A 17,418-nucleotide genomic window follows, 5' to 3' on the forward strand; every position below is an offset into this window, starting at 1 on the left:
CCTAGTCCTATTTCAAGGTTAATTATTTGATTACATGATTTGATTTGCTTCCGTTGCATAATCGTGAATAATGATATTTAGTTTTATATCCAACCGTAGTGCCATTAGTTAACCTTTACCATACACATTAAAGATCCCATGAAAGTGGTGGTAGAGGAATCTCGCCTATCATGTGTCACGAATTGAATGGAAAGTCTAATAGAACCCATATTTAGAAGAGGCAATCATTGAAGTGTACGACTGAACGTAGATAATCTGATACTGTATTACAAGTGGATATATGAGTTGTGTCAGAATTATTGTGAATATATTGTATTTACAGCTAAAAGAAACAAAACATATATGTTTAGCTATAATTCACCATACAAAGTTACATACAAAATTACATACAAAATAATAGAATACATAAGAAAAAATGGCTAAAAGATTGGTTTCTTAAGCATTCTTCTCTCCCTTTTGAAAAGAAATCTTGAACCATATAGAAAGCGACCTATAAGTGGAAATTTCGGGCTACCAAATATCATGTAAGTTACAGCAGCAAAACAGCTGATAAAAATGGGGATCCACTTGGAATGATTTTGATAAAGTAATAAAAAGTTGATTATGAAAGTGAGGATCATGGTTGCTATCGAGATGAATAGTGATGTTAAACATATCATCAACTTCTGGGGTAAGGAAATCAAGAAGTCATGTTCAGTGAAATCAGAGCCGAGTATAGTCAAGACCAGGAGAATTGAGTTTGTAGCGGAGATAAATGACAAGCCATCAAATATTATGAAAACTTTGGAAAGGTTTTTCCGGACGAAGATAGGCATACCAGTAACTTGGTCATATCCACCCGGAAATGTAAATGCTGCAGCAAATGAGATGGTAGCTATCAATGATGCAACCACCATTAACTGAGCAGCGGTTTCTTTCATCCACTCTTCCCCTTTGGAAAATAGAATTTTGTGATTCTTTTCAAAAACTTCATGTGGTGTTAGGCCAGCTCCATTCTTCATTTCTCGGAAAGGAGGAGGGAGCAATGCTTCTACTTCCTAAAACTCACAGATATTGCATCATAATCAATATTTCATGCGAGAAGAACATCTTTCATAGTCATTTCGTATTATAAGTCCTAAAGTCCAGCCGAAGAATTATAACAACCAATTGCTATAGTAATATAGATTATATGTATGCAATTTATTTCATTTTTTTTCTCAACATTCCTTCTGGTTTTTATTTACCATTGTAACACATATTGAAATGAGCGAATTGGGTAACGGGTCAAACCGGGGCATTTCATAAGGCATGTCAAAGCGAGCCTTGTAGGCCTTACACATAACCAATCCTAGCTAATGCATTTTGTTATTCATATATAAAAGTTGTACCACAGTTAAAATATCTAAGTTCTTTTGTATATACTTTAGGGCTACTTTCACCCCATTTTACTGGCTCAGAGGGATACCTATTTCAATTCAGTGTAATTTTTAAGCTTGTACCCATACGAACCGTTAAAGATATTTTAACCCAATTGTCCCTATCCTAAGTAAATGGGTTGAGAATTGCAACCTTTAAGCATAATCTGCCTGAACAAAATGTTGTTTGTCATGTTATTCATTACAGAATAGAAGGCAAATTCAGAAATTCACCCTTGTATAAGCTAGTATTTACAATACAGAGAGAAAATTTCTGTTTATTGGTAAACATATTAACTTGTAATGAGGCTATATATCAAGAACGGGTAAACGATATAAAGAATATAAAATCAGTTCTATAGATATGAAAAAGCCAAGAAATTAGGATGAAAGATGTACCTTGTACCATAATGTCTCTAGATGCAGTTGCAGGCCGACTCCTGGGACTTTCTGTAACCTATTCATCTTTGGATTCTCCCCAGCTAAATGCAAAATATTGTTTCCGTTTGTGTCTTCAAGGGTAATTATTAAGTTCCTCAGTGACCCTATGTCATATAACAAATTGTAGATGCCCTCGTGACGGTGTGAGACAGCAACATGAAATATGCTTTGGTTTTTGTCATTTACCTCCCGCACTAGATGTGGATATTGCCCAATAACCTCAGCTACAAATGCAGTATTACCCATTTCTGCAGCAAGAAACAATACCCGCGAAGAGTATCTTGACTTCACGTCTTTCCTTTCTGTTGAATTTTCATGAGATGGGCCTTTAAATAGGTTAAAAATGGTAGTAGGCAGTTTCGCTAGATTGTCAGAAATGGTTCTTAGCAATTGCAGTGTTTCTTGCTGTTCTTTTTCAGAGCGCGTTTGCTTTTCATCTCCCTTAGTCAGATCAGGCGGTCCCCTTATTATGTCATGAATTTGTGCCTTTGGCAATTTCACAATTTCTGCCCAAATTATCCTTAGTAACTGTAGGGCATGACTCTCCATGTCCGGAGTTCTAACTTTCAGACGACATGCTGCAAAAACTAACAAAACAAAAAAATATTATTCAATATCATAAACACATTTATTTAAAAAGGCTATTTAAGGGCCTTCATTTTTATGTCATTGAATACCATGGGTATATAAGGTCTTTATAGTACGTGTGATGATCCATCAATGAATTTAAGCATCCGCAAAATTTTATGATAGATACTACTCTGTATATCGAATACCATGGGATTTAGTCGATAGTCTTTCTAGTATGTGTGATGATCCATCAAGCTATAAGTGTCGGTTTTCTTATATGGTAGATACTATATATATAGGTGTTGCAGGTGCAGGATATTGTACGACTTTATCTAATTGCAATTCTAAATGTATTATGTCATTAACTTTCACTTCTTCCTTGTATATTTATGATCCTATTTGTCTACTTATGGTTCATAAATATATTGCCCACATATAATTGGTTGAAAATTCCATGAATTTATGAATTTATCAGATAACCATTGGACTTATATGCAACAATATTTTTACAAACACTAAAACGGGTACAACAAATATATAATATTGTATATAATTTTGAAAGAAACCATGATAATTCACGAGCATGGTGTCAAACTTTTATACAAACGCTTGTATGCCAGATGTACTATACAGAGAAAACAATGAAAGTTAAGGAAAAGAGATTCTTACATGAATATATAATCCTTGGAATAATGTTAGGTCTTATAGCATCAAATGCATAAGGTTTTCGAGCCAGTAGTCCAAGTACCTTCCCGTTTATAGCAAGTTCCGGGCGGTCTGTCACGATCTGTAATGCAACGTCTACAAAATATTTGATGCTCACTATATAAGAATGTATAACTTTAACGGCAAAGGCAAGCAAACGTAGAAACTAAAATCTAGTCAATATACGAGTAAAACATAAACAAAACTCATCTAGATGCTAATATGGGATAAGCCCACTTGGTAGACGCTCATTTCTTTCAGAGTAAAATCTGAGGTTCAATCCTTGGCATATATTGGTGTATTTAGAAATAATTATAAATATTCAGTGGAACGTGAAACAAAAGAGGAGCTATAAACAAGATGCATACCAAATAGATTGGACTCAACGGATTTCACCAGAACACAAACCCGATTCTCATGGGTCCAAAAATCGCCAGTCATCTTCTTAGATTTATAATACAGATACTTGACCATATCATGTTTGCCATATAAAGCAGCCATGTAGAGTGGCATCATTCCTCGACTATCAGGAATATCCAACAGGGCATTGTTTTTTTTCACCAAAATCTTTGCCATTCTAACATGTCCAGTCATAGCTGCTAAAGAAAGAGCAGTTTGCCCATTAACATTTTGAAGTTCTAAATCCACTTTTTCCATCAAACTCACCAAATACTCCACAAACCAGTATGATCTTCCCAATACTGCAATGTGAAGTACTGTTTCACAACTTTCAGTGATGCTAAACCGTAAGAGCTCCGGTCGCCTATCAAGAATGATTTTCGCAGCTTTCCAATCGCCCGTTATTGTTGCTTTATATGAAGGAACCAAAATCTCATTGTAATCTTCTCTTCCTTGAAAATTTAATCAAAAATAATTCATTTAAGTCATTATCCAGATAGAGTTGTATACATGAACCCAATGAGTTTCTGGTCTTGTGGTTCAAATTCAGGTATTGACGTTTAATTACTAACTTCAAAAAATTAACTACTAACAACTAGCATTTGTCGACAAGAAAAAAAAAAAAAAAGTATGTATGACGTGTTTCATTATATTAACAGAAACAGAATATATATAGTAAAGAGTTTGTTACAAGATAATAAAGTTTACCAATAAGAAGATCTGAACGAGGAAGATTTAATGGCAGAGGTGGTTGATCATGTGATGGAGTAGTCTGAATGTTAATCTGGTGGTACTGCTGATTGGTGGGATTCAGGTTACTCATGTTCTTACTACTACTACTACTACTATTACTTCTTGTGGGGGTCATCTTTGGTCCTTTTGCACTAAAAGCTATACCAAAAAACAAAGAAGATAGAAAGAAATCCAATTGAGCAATTGGGCAATCATTAAAAATAAGGAGTAATGGGGTTCACACAAATATATTTCTTAAAGAGTAAGACTTGTGTAAGAATAAAAGTAACGTAGGAAAAGCATGACTCGGACATGTTTGACTTTGAGCATGGATTAATCATTTTCCTTTTTTTAAACCTATAAGGTTGGATGTTAACGTGACACCATTTGACACGTGAGACGTGACACATTATCATTTAGCTCATTGTTTACACGTTCGTTCAATTTTGCAAATTATTTACATCCAATGAAGTGGATGAAAAGATTTTTTTTCATACAATAAGAAAAATGTACAAGTTACATAGTTCTCTATATACTTAACCCCTCAATAACCTAAAGTTTAGCTTACTTTTGAAAACTATTTAGTTTCGTTTTCTTAGGACTTCTTAAACGACTTCATCATTTTGTTGTTCTTCAACTCCTAAGTATAAAAATGATATAAGAGTTAACATTAACAAATATAAAATGGTACTTGATAAGATGTGAAATTAAGCCTAATTGTGATAACAATGATGAATTTCTAAGAGTGTGTGTAATGTGTGTTTGTGTGTGAAAGGGAGGTTGAAGGAGAAGTTAGAGAGTGAATGTAAGTTAGAGAGAAGTTGGTATGGTGAATTATGATTCAAGGTATATTACAAGGGTTATTATGGAGGGGTATTTATACAAATCACTAATTAACACTAATACCCTTTCCATGGGCAGAATTTACAATTAAACACCACTATTTTTATTTCTAACATTCTCCCCCTTGGTGTTGAATTGTAAATGTTGCATCGTCTTCGGTTTTTAAATAAACATGATGAGCCCATTTGTTGAAAATCTTCAACGTTGAGTAGACTTTGAAGCTTTCTCATTGTCTTCAACGTCTTGTATCAACTTTGACTTTGAATCTTCTCAACAAACATATTGATTTGACGATGACTCTCTAAATCTTGGTCTTCTCTTACAACTTTGACTACTTTGGAAGCATCTTTGAAATCTTTGTAGCTTTTGAGCTTTCACAACTTGAACTTTTGAATGTTGATTTCAACTTGATGTTGTTTGGAGAAGTAACTTGAAACTTTGAGTAGTGTGCGGAAGCTTGGTTTTGACTTTGAATTCTTTGAATTCTTTTGGATGTGGAAACTTGGTTATCTTTGAATTCTTTTGGAACTGTGGAAGCTTGGTTTGAATTTAAATTCTTTTGGCATTGCGGAAACTTGGTTTTGAGACGCGGAAATTTGATTTGACTATAAAACTTCAATTCTTGATCTAACTTGTCTCTGAATCATAATCATCATGGAGCATTTTATCTTTGAATTCTTGATCTAACTTGTCTTTGATCAAACAATTTTGCTCCTCCTCAAACAAACATCTATCTTGGAGCATTTCTATCAAATAAATGAATTATCTTCGGATTTCTTGCTCTCCCTCGAACAAACAATCATTTCGGAGCATATTTAACAATTAATGAGTTTACTCTTGCTCCCCCCTCAAATGAATAATCTCTTTTAAACTATAAACAAACTTAATATGAAAAGGACAAACTTAATCTAATCTCAAACTTTTCATCTTTTCTCAAACATTTTTCAATCTCAAACTCTTGTAATCAACAAACAATGGTCATTTATCCAACAAATTTTTCCATTATCGACCATGTACTTTCCAAAACTAAGATCATCTTGAATATTATCTTCTCGAAACAATCTTTCAACTTTCTCAAAACAACCCTTCAACTTTCAACATATCAAGATAATTATTCACTTCATTCACCTAAACTAACAATCATTTGAACAACCAAACAAAACAATTATCATCAATCAATATCTATGAATCCATTTCTACCTAAAACCTCAAACTCTATCTATCAATTATATAATCATGTCTCCCCTTATGATGAATATGTGAAACGTGTTCATCATACAATAATGATTGATAGCATAAACAGTAGATGAAAACAAACATCAAGCAAACAAATTAACCCAGACTCTTAAGTAAGACAAATTAGGGACATCTTCATGCCATAATTCGTACGGTGTCTTGTCAACCTTCTTGGTTGGAACCATATTGAGAATGCGTACAGCAGTCTCTAGAGCATAATCCCAAAACGAAAATGGGAGAGTTGTACGGGTCATCATTGATCTTACCATGTCTAACAAGGTTCGATTTCTTCTTTCAGACACTCCATTATGCTGAGGAGTATATGGAGGAGTAAGCTGTTGGACAATTCCACATGCTTTTAGATAATCCTTAAACTCTTGGCTTAAGTATTCACCACCTCGATCCGAACAAAGAATCTTGATGGTTTTACCGAGTTGATTTTCTACTTCATTTTTAAACTCTTTGAATGTTTCAAAGACTTCATGTCTATGTTTAAGCAAGTAAACATAACCAAAACGACTGAAATCATTCATAGAACAATGAAATAGTTAGCATATTTCCTTGACACATGCCTAAGTGGGCCACATACATCGGAATGTATTAGTCCAAGTAGTTCCTTAATCCTCTCCGGTTTTATGCGGAAAAGATATAGTTGTCATCTTTCCGAAAATACAAGATATGCATTTGTCAAATGATTCATCATTTGATTGTAAGATCCCTTCACGTTGAAGTTTTTCAATGCTTTTCTTGCTAACGGTAATTCGAAAGACACGCATTTATCAAACGATTCATCATTTGATTTGTAAGATATCTTCACATTGAAGACTGTTAATGCGTTTCTTGCCAATGATAATGCCAAAGACACGCATTTATCAAATGATTCATCATTTGATTTGTAAGATATCTTCACATTGAAGTCTTTAAATGCGTTTCTTGACAAAAATTAAACAAGATGACCATGTCAAAGATAGAGTCCAAGTTAACTTGACTCTTTTGCTATTGAATTATCATTTGAATCTCATCAACACTTATAATTCAGTTAAGAAGATACTCAAAGAACTGGTTAAACCAACTTGCTTCTTCTTTTTGTTCAACTCAGCTAGATACTTAGGACAATTCCTCTTCCAATGTCTCACTACAGCATAGTGATGACAAGACTGGTCTTTAGCGTATGCTCCTTTTTCCAAAGGGTCTTTTAAGGTTTTGAGACTAAACACTTTGTTTTCTCTTACCTAAGTTCTTGCCTTTAGCTTTACGGTTGTTTTGCTTTCTAAACCATTCCCCCTTTGATCATAAGAACTTGAGGTATCTCAGATTTCTTGAAAGGTTTTCTTCATACTCAATCAACTTGATATGAAGTCCAACTATGCAAATCTGCAATTATCTCTTATACCAATAAGAATCGACAGAAGATACGCATAGTTTAAATCTTTCCATAATGCTCAAAGTGACTCTTCATCTTTGAGTACATGAGCACTTACCAGTTTCCCATACTCATGTTCAAGTTATGGAGTGACTCAATTAACTCAAGTAATTCAACTCCAACTTGTTTTCCGTACATAGACTTGAGTTATTTGATCATATCACACAAATTTTGCAATCCGAATTGCTTTTTTGAAGCTCAGGAGACATGCTTCTAGCATCAAATAAGCAACCTCAATATGTCTATTGTACCGAGTATTTTATGCTTCCAACTGCAAAGCAGTGGCATTCGCATTAGGAATAGCGGTATCTGAGTTTCAATGACATCGATTTTCTTTTCAACTCTTAGAACAATTCTCTATTGACAAAAACAGTCATTGAAATTGGTTTCAGAAAGTTTTCTCTTTCTAGCATCGACCTGAAAGCCGATTGGTGTATGTTTTGTGAAGGATTTGTTGCCATTTACAAAACAGATTCAAGTTCAATTATCGGTATTTTCGATAATAAATCCTTAAGAAATTAATTACCCAATGTTTATAAAATAAACAATTAATTTCATTAAGGCTAGGATCCAATTGACATGCAACCATCTCATTAGTTGATCTGCTAGAAATAATTGCACTCAAAAGGTAAGTGACGAGCAATAATTGCATTACAAGTGCAATTCCTAGAAAGTATGGGACCTACGTAAGACACTCGATTCATCAAGTGATCTTTTGTAGTCATGTTTTGTCCCATCTTTTGCCACGGGTCAAGGTCTCACCGCTTAACTCGCTTTAAGTGGTCCAACTAAGAACATGCAAAATTGACCATCACTGTGTACCAGTGAATGGGTTTCACCATGCAATCGCCATTTCACCACTGTGTACCAGTGAGTAAAACAACGACCCCATGTGTCCTTGACAAATTGGATGGCAAATGACTTAAGTTTATTGGGTCATTTAATTTGATATGTGATCAAAAAGTTATGTTTCAAAGATTCATGCATATCTTCTAAACATAATATTTAATAAAATCATTTGTATAGTCTTAACAACACAAGAGAGCTCGGTAGCTCCATTTGAACGCACAAAGAAGCGCAAGGGCAAAGGTTTGCGATGAACGCAATTAAAAACCCACCCTCACTCCGACTTATACCTCTCTTAGAGTTTGTTCAAATGGGTGAGCCGGTGTATCTCAAGGTTGTAAGACTCCAATTTTATTAAAAAATATCTATTTCGATATTGCTTAGTCAAGTTTATATTTTCTCAAAACAATTTTACATCACAATTTATATCACAAAAGATATATATGTAAAATCATAAACTATAACTTTTAAGCATGCAACGAGTTATGGTAGGCTACCTAAACATGTCACTATGGTTTATTCATGTCTAAATCGGCTCCCCCTTCAAAGAAGAGGACCACATACATCAAGACGCCTTGATTACGTAAGCCTTAAACATATACAAAACAAACAATTATCACATAATCACATAGTTTGCTCACTGGAAATTCCAGTAGCTTCACGACCTGTTTAGACCTGTTTCTGGTCCGATTAAGATTTCGACCAGAACTACAAAGTGTTAGCCCTATGTGTTGAGCATCTACAGTTCAAAGCACGACCTCTAAATCATTACGGATTAAAAGATATGAAGTTTTTAGTAAACTGTCGCAAAACAGAAAATTTACACGAAAAATTCACATTGTCACACAATTAATTATATAATTATCTAGCATAATTAACCCTAATGATCAAGATTTCATATCAATATATCTAAGTAAGAATCATGAATGATTTTCATGAAAAATTCATGATTTTTACTTCTTTTTAACCATTAAAATTAAAAGTATACATATAATTACATACAATTTATCACATAAACATGTAATTAATCAAAACTTGGATTAGGAACCCTAAAAAACTTTTTTTTATTTTCTGGAATTTTGATCCATATATATATATATATATTAAAACTTTTTTCATATTTAAATAATGTAATTAAATTACAAAATCAATTTAACAATATATATATATATATAATCGAAATTTTTTAAATCAAGAACTCTAACCCCCCTTCAAGTTTTGATTTATTGGTAATCAAAAAACATACATAGTAGGATCGTGATACCACTGTTGGGTTATATAACTAAAGTATAGAATGTGTACCTTAAATTGGAGAGAATTTAAGCAAGAAACCTTAATAAGAAGGTTTGAATTAAACCTCTCTACGATTGCACACACAACGTTGGAATGTATGTATGCTAGCACTTGATCACGAACCGAACAACCCTTTGTTCCTAGCTTTGATTTTCGACCGAAACAAAAACCCAAAACTCTTTTTCTTTTGTTGTAGTCTACCGAACCAAGAGAGAGAAGAGATTTTTATGGTTTTAGAAAACCTAATTAATTGTGTGTAGAAAACAATTAGGTTAGGTCTCTATATATAGTGTTTAGGAAACTTGATGACCAAGTTTAGGATTTTAGAACCCCTAGGTCGACCGTCCCCCCTCTAGACTACTCTAGAGGGTTTCCTAATTGTTTCCTAATTCCAACTCTTCTCCGTTAAGTCCGTTAGTTAAGTACCGTTAACTTTTAACTCTTTAACGACCTCTGTTAGTTTTTCGTGATCAAATTAATTAATAAATTACATTTAATATATTAATTAATTTATAGTTACATTCACGTTGAGGTGTGACCCCGTAGGCTTAAATACTTTTCGGACATACGTTCATTTTACGTGATCATATTTTAACAACTCCCACTTGAGCTCGTAATGAATGAAGGTAATAACATTGGTTAGCGTCTAGCAACACGCCAATGCTCCCGAAAATATTTAAGTATAGTTTTAAACGGTTAAGGCATTTATTATCCCTTTGTTCAGATACCTTTGTTAAATATGAATATGGATCAAAGTCATTTCATATTTTAATGATTATGTTTATCATTCAATAACTAATTAATAATTACCAAATATAATCGAGAACCATCTGGATTTATTTGGACACAGCCATGCAAACATCTTAATTAGTCAAATGAGAGCGCCAAAACAGTATCATACTTCAATTTTAAATTGAAGGAACAAATCCTATATTGACTACACGTGTCAGTCATCATACTTCACGACGCTTTCTGAAAATAGCCCTTTATGTACCCCCTTATTTAGGTGAGTTAGAACTACATCTAGTAAGTGCGATTCATACATGTTGACCTACTTGCATCTCAAGTCAAAGGATCAAGAAAAGTAACCATTTACGAATTTCAATTAATGACGATGATCCATAAAGTGATAATATATTAATAAAATATTATACTAATTTGTGTGAGTGAAAATGTTTGTGATTTGTGTGATTAAAAATGTTAGAGGTCGGTAGTGACAATGTTATTGCTACTAACTTCACTTTAACGACCATACGACCGTTTAAACGGTAACTTTCACACACTACCCACCTGAAATTCATGTCAAGCCGCTCCATGCCCATGTGGTAACGACGGTGTTTCACCACGACTTTAGGTGATGTCGTGAGCTTGCCGAGCCCACTACCACCACCCTTATTAATATACAATAGAAGTGTACACGAACAATACGATGTTGGTACTGTGATGGCGACGACAGGTGTTAGGGGCCGTGATTGGTGGGTAGCGTCAAGATGTTTGTAATTGATGTAGATGTATTTGATGTAAACAGGTTGTGGAGATATTTCAGAAGATAAAAGACTTGTGGCGTTAACTCATTAAGGGTAAAATGGTAATTTCTCATAAAAATGTAACTTTCAACATGAAAATTTAGAATTATTATATTGATAAAATCAAAGTTGATTAACCGGTCAATATTTAAGTAAATTAGAGATGCTAGATTTACAAAGTAAATACAAACAAAAGTTTAAAAACACATAATCCCACCAATAAAATCATTTTATGTCATATGCTATATATGTTTTTAAAGTTTTATTTGTATGTTGTTTATAAGTCCAACATTTTCCTAAATAATAATAATTCTCTTACTAACTTAAATTTTATAGTTTTTCAATTTTGATCCTTATGGTTTGTAAGTTTTTGCAAATTGGAATTGGTAGCAATAAGAGTTTTTATAGTTTCTTAAATAAGGAAAAATAAAAAATAAAACCATTAGTCCATATTAACGGTTTCATCAACTTTTTTTATTAACTAACCACGTGTCCTGGGCAACATTGTTATTTGATACAGATCCGAGTTTATTAGCATTTATATGTATTTGTATAAGATTGAAAATAGGAAAATACTTTAAAGTTTTTGTTGAGAAAATAGAAGGAGGTGGTAAACGACTAAAATAATTTCACTTGTTTTTCACTTATGGCAACTTAATTGAAGAAAGGAAAATGACTAATCCTTTTAACAAAGTAGCCTAAAAATCCTCTTAACATTTTAAGTAGGTGACATGTGGTTTCCACTAACTCTCTTTCTTAATCTTGACCCCTGATTTTTCCACATGTCATCATCCAATAATTTAAAGGATTTTTAAGTTATTTTATTAGAAGTATTAATCATTTCCTTATTTAGTTGAATGCGATAACGTGAAAAAAAGCCAAATTGGAGGGGTCTTTTTGCTACTATTTTACTTCCGCAATGAAAGGTGCAAATCGTGTCAGGGCTGGATAGTTTGACCCTCGATTTTGTCTTTGCATTCTGTATAAACTTTTAATAATATTAAATAATATCGAATTCGAATCTAGTACACATGTTCCCACTTTCCCAAATAAATAATTCTTTCCTCTCTCATCTTCCCCACAAAAACACAAATAATTACTCATCCTATGCAACACACCAAACAACACAAATAATTTCACCATACAATATTAAAAACTATCAAATCAAAAGAAAGACGACAAATCTTTTCCTGGATAACCACTTCACTAAGAATTTCTTAATTAATGTTTGTAGATATCATAAAGCATAAAGAAAACAAAAAAAAAAAAAAAACCACTAATGTCCACTAAGTGTGAAAATGGGGGGACCTGATCCATAATGCTTTTTGTACATATGTATGTATAGGTCATATGTGATAAAATAATGGACCAATTTTAGGATGCCTGTGATATCTCATTCTGTGTGATATCATGCTGATTCGCAAAATGTTCATCAAGTCTAATAAGCCTTTTTCTAAAAAACTTCAAATGTTTGTTTTCTTATAATCGGCTTATTGTCTAATAAGCCAATAATAAACTGATGTGGTTATGGAGAGGAACAAAAAAAAAGGCTTATTAGGCTCTTAATAAGCTAAAGAAACTCTTTGGTAAGCTAAGCTAAACAACCCCTTAATACGATTTGTTCACAGTCTGCCATTGTGTTATTGTGTCAAGATTTGTGCAGTAAAGGACTGACGATGAGCGGTTTAAGTAAGAACTTCGGTGGATCACAGTTGAATCTACCTCGTCCTGATCTACTTATTGGTTTGTCGTCTATTCTATTATTATTATTATTATTATTATTATTATTATAATTATTATTATTATTATTATTATTATAGATATATGCTTGTTGTTTTTATTTTTAACGATAACATGGCTTAACGGCATGTCTGTTCGTATACCCAACTCATATCCAAGAGGAAACTCATTATGAGGAAACCTCCGTCTCCATTTCTGAAAGCGTTTTTGCTCACACCAGGATTTAAACCAAGACATTTAAATGTCAGGATTCTTCATGTACCAATCCATCTATCGATGGTTGGTATATTTGTTGTTTTTTATTCATGGATATCATAATAAGTAGTAATACAATATGATTATAAATTTGAAGGTAGAGAAGAGTACAATGAGATTTTGGTTCCTTCATATAAAGCAACAATGGACGGAGATTGGAAAGCTGCAAAGGTCATTCTTGACAGACGACCTGAGCTCGTAAGGTTTAGCATCACTGAAAGTTGTGAAACAGTACTTCATATTGCGGTTTTAGGTAAATCATATTGGTTTGTGGAGTATCTGGTGAGTTTGATGGAAAAAGATGATTTGGAGCTTCAAAATGTTGATGGGCAAACAGCCTTGTGTTTAGCTGCAATGGCTGGAGAGGTTAAAATAGCTAGGATACTGGTTACGAAGAACCGGGCCCTACTTGAAATCCCTGATAGTCAAGGAATGTTGCCACTGTACATGGCAGCTTTATATGGCAGGCATGATATGGTGCAGTATCTATATCAGATTTCTAAGAAAATGACTGGCGATTTCTTGACACATGAGAATCGCGGTTATATTCTGGTGAAATGTGTAGAGTCCAATCTATTTGGTATGTATCTCTGCACACAACTCTGTATTTTAAACTAATAGCTTTTGCATTGATAGTTTGTTATTTTCTTTTATGTTGTGGGTATACTTTGTGTGTAGTTCCATTTTAATACACTTCAATTTACGAAATCCCCAAATGAAACCCATGTAAATTTCCACATATAATTCATATGCATATGCAAATATTGGAAGATGTGGACAGTGGGTCTTAACTTGTATATTTCACTTCTGATATATGCAAATCAGGAGATGTCCATATTCATTTTTGAAAATATCATTAGCTTATGGAATTTTATATGATTTCATTATCAACAGGCCAGCTTAATCTTTAAGGGGCCTTAAGCGAGACCAATTTTTGAAGGCCTAGTTCACTGGCATACAAAATATAACATCAGAATGTGTTGATTTTTATACATGCATAAATACAAAATATTAGTGTAAAACTACAATAGTGCAAAAGGAGAAAAGAAAATTACCTGCGCTTTATATATTCAGCGGCTGTTAGAGTGTTAAAATATGGAGAGACTCTTGAGAGATATCTAAAAACCGTCTGAAAGCTAAAAGTATAGGCATGTCGTGGCTGTGAGCAATGGTTCCCTATTCTGAGATTCTTATACTTTATTTTAGGTCCAAACTAAAACCACTTAAACCCAACTACTAAAACTTTTGGGGGCCTTTATCATGTGGGGGCTCTAGGCCACTGCCTTCATCAAGATCTTATTGGTGGTTGGGTGTATGTTGGAAGAATAGATAGATTAGCAACATTTCCTTATGGCTGATCTTAAATCCTGTTTCCCTTCTTTTGACTGTATGTTTTTATATTGAAATCTTGAAGTTCAACCAAAAAAAAAAAAGATTTATTAGGGTTGAATGTTTTCCTCCCATGCGTTGATTAGACTAAAGGGAGTGAAGCGACCTCAGAACTTATTCGCCCCCTAGACAGCCCGAAGTTACCGTCTACACCGGCCCATGTGGCGACTTTTGTTGAATTTTTGCCCTCCACAGATAAAATCGGTCGCCCAACTTTCACACAGCTTACACACATATTCATTCATTCTACACACACCTAACACTCTTAAGCTGCCACATGGCGCAAGCCGCAACTCCCGCACCGTGTCGGGTAGCCTCACTTTAAGTTTTTTTGAGAGGCTTCCTACACGCTTACGTGGCTCAAGTCCCCCTCCAAAGAGTAGCCTCACTCCCTTTAGTCTTAACACACAGTATGCTTGAGCTTTAAACTTAAAACTTCTAGAATATTCTAATTAAACTATCTCCGGTAGGTTCATCATGCTTAATTTGGCTTCTCCATTGTATTCTGTAATTTGAGACTAATGTTAACCTGTTATATGTTTCATATATGTTATTCGATCTCCCCTTTCACATAACATAATGCTATGACTACCTTATGGTTGCTTAGTTTGGTTATGTTTGTCGTTAAAGCTTTCATTAACTGACCATCAGATCTCTTGTAGATGTTGCATTACAAATTGTGATTGACCGCCCAGAACTTGCTGCAAATGGAACTGTCCTTGAAATATTGGCTCGAAAGCCTTATGCATTTGATGCTGAAAGACCTAAGATTAGGTGGAAACTCACATGCTCAAGTAAGAATCTCACATCTTTGTTTTGGTTATATTCGCAGATTTTTGTAAATCACTTTTACATCCCATCAAGTGAAAGTTGTTATTGCTTTCTTATTTTTTGCAGCCCAGCAAGTGAAGGTTGGAATTGCTGACAGAGAAAGTCATGCCCTGCAATTACTAAGAATCAGTTGGGCAGAGATTGTGAAGTTACCTAAGGATCAAATTGATGACATAGTAAGAGGCCCTCCCAACGAAAGGGAATATGATAACAGAACACGTATTGAAAAGGAACAGCAAGAAACACTTGAACTCTTGAGAACAATTTCGGAGAACATTGCAAATATGCCTACTAGAATATTTAACGTATTCAGAGGGTTTCCTGATGAAAAGAGTACTTTGAAAGCTGCAAAGATAAAATACTCTTCTCGGATACTATTTGTAGCTGCAGAAATGGGTAACACTGCATTTGTAGCTGAGGTTATCAGGCACTATCCATATCTAGTACGTGAAGTAAATGAGAATAACCAAACTATATTTCATGTTGCCGTGTCACATCGTCATGAGGGTATCTACAATCTCTTATACGACATTGGATCACTCAGGAGTTTAATTATTAACCTTGAAGACAAAAATGGCAACAATATGTTACATTTAGCAGGGGAGAGTGCAAAAAGGAATAGGCTACAGAAAATCCCAGGGGTGGGTCTGCAACTGCGTCTAGAAACGTTATGGTTCAAGGTACATCTTAGTGTGTTTTAACTCTAGAAAGTAAGTTTCTCTAGCAATAATCTTCTGACAATAGACACTATATCTGTATATAGTAAAAACCATAGTAATGGTCTAACAAAACCTATACTTATAGTTCACGGTAAGTACAAGGAAATGACACAATCTTTTTGATGTTAGGAAGTAGAAGCCATTCTCCCTCCTTCTTTTCGAGAAAAGAAGAATGCAGTTGGTCTAACACCATATGAAGTATTCAGAAAGAACCACAGAGAACTATTTTTCAAAGGTGAAGAATGGATGAAAGAAAGAGCTGCTGAATTAATGGTCGTTGCGTCACTAATAGCCACCATGTCATTTGCAGCAGCATTTACGTTTCCAGGTGGATATGACCAAGTAACTGGTATGCCTATTTTGCTCCATAAAAAGCTTTGCAAAATTTTCATAGTATGTGATGGTTTATCTTTTATATCAGCAACAACCTCAGTCCTTCTGGTCTTAACCCTCCTTGGGTCTGATTACACTGAACACGATTTCATGATTGCCTTACCCCAAAAGCTGATGATATGCCTAATATCACTTTTCATCTCAATAGCAACCATAATCCTTGCTTTTATCATTAATATTTTACTACTTTATGAAAACGATTATAATTGGATACCAATTTTTATCATTTCTTTTGCTGCTGTCACGTACATTATATTTCGTAGCCCAAAATTTCCTCTTCTAGGTCGCTTTTTGTATGGTTCTAGGTTTCTTTTCCAGGGAGAGGGGAGAATGATTAAGAAACCCATCTTTTAGCCATTGTCTTCTCATCTCATTATATATATATATATATATATATTAATATATCTTGTACTTTTATATGGTCAGATATATCTTATAGACAACTCAGTACTGTATTGGTTGTAAATTTAAATGAGGCACTCCCGTTTTATTCCAACAACCTTATTATCTTCAATATTTATGGTTACTTCAATTTAGAATGTATGTTAACTTTAACGGTTACAGATAAGGTGGAGATGGACCATAAGCCATTACTTAATGGGAAAAGTGAACGCAATGTGAGGTTAACCCCTTTGAGAGGTCCTGCCTCTTGGGGAGAATTCTAGCGTTTAATTCCTGGC

At 34.0% G+C, this 17,418-nt stretch overlaps 2 protein-coding genes across 5 annotated transcripts; one reads left to right on the forward strand and one right to left on the reverse strand.

The window, feature by feature from the left end:
• Positions 1-285: 285 nt before the first annotated feature.
• On the reverse strand, positions 286-4,440 carry LOC122587894. 2 transcript variants are annotated; one of them, XM_043760049.1, is made up of 5 exons: positions 4,221-4,440; positions 3,482-3,964; positions 3,078-3,209; positions 1,797-2,416; positions 286-1,037 (listed from the first exon to the last, which is right to left on the reverse strand). In XM_043760049.1, exons 1-5 carry the CDS (start codon positions 4,378-4,380, stop codon positions 420-422), a joined length of 2,013 nt encoding a protein of 670 aa, XP_043615984.1. In that variant the 5' UTR covers positions 4,381-4,440; the 3' UTR covers positions 286-419. The 2 variants fall into 2 exon arrangements, with proteins under 2 accessions (XP_043615984.1, XP_043615983.1); XM_043760048.1 differs by having other exon boundaries at positions 1,797-2,425.
• An 8,289-nt stretch (positions 4,441-12,729) lies between these two features.
• On the forward strand, positions 12,730-17,281 carry LOC122587124. 3 transcript variants are annotated; one of them, XM_043759207.1, is made up of 6 exons: positions 12,746-12,997; positions 13,075-13,154; positions 13,504-13,986; positions 15,458-15,589; positions 15,693-16,306; positions 16,475-17,281. In XM_043759207.1, exons 2-6 carry the CDS (start codon positions 13,088-13,090, stop codon positions 17,090-17,092), a joined length of 1,914 nt encoding a protein of 637 aa, XP_043615142.1. In that variant the 5' UTR covers positions 12,746-12,997; positions 13,075-13,087; the 3' UTR covers positions 17,093-17,281. The 3 variants fall into 3 exon arrangements, with proteins under 3 accessions (XP_043615145.1, XP_043615143.1, XP_043615142.1); XM_043759210.1 differs by having other exon boundaries at positions 12,730-13,154; positions 16,479-16,507; XM_043759208.1 differs by having other exon boundaries at positions 12,731-13,154; positions 16,482-16,624.
• Positions 17,282-17,418: the final 137 nt, after the last annotated feature.

This window comes from Erigeron canadensis, chromosome 2, assembly GCF_010389155.1.
Source record: "Erigeron canadensis isolate Cc75 chromosome 2, C_canadensis_v1, whole genome shotgun sequence".
NCBI lineage: Eukaryota > Viridiplantae > Streptophyta > Magnoliopsida > Asterales > Asteraceae > Erigeron > Erigeron canadensis.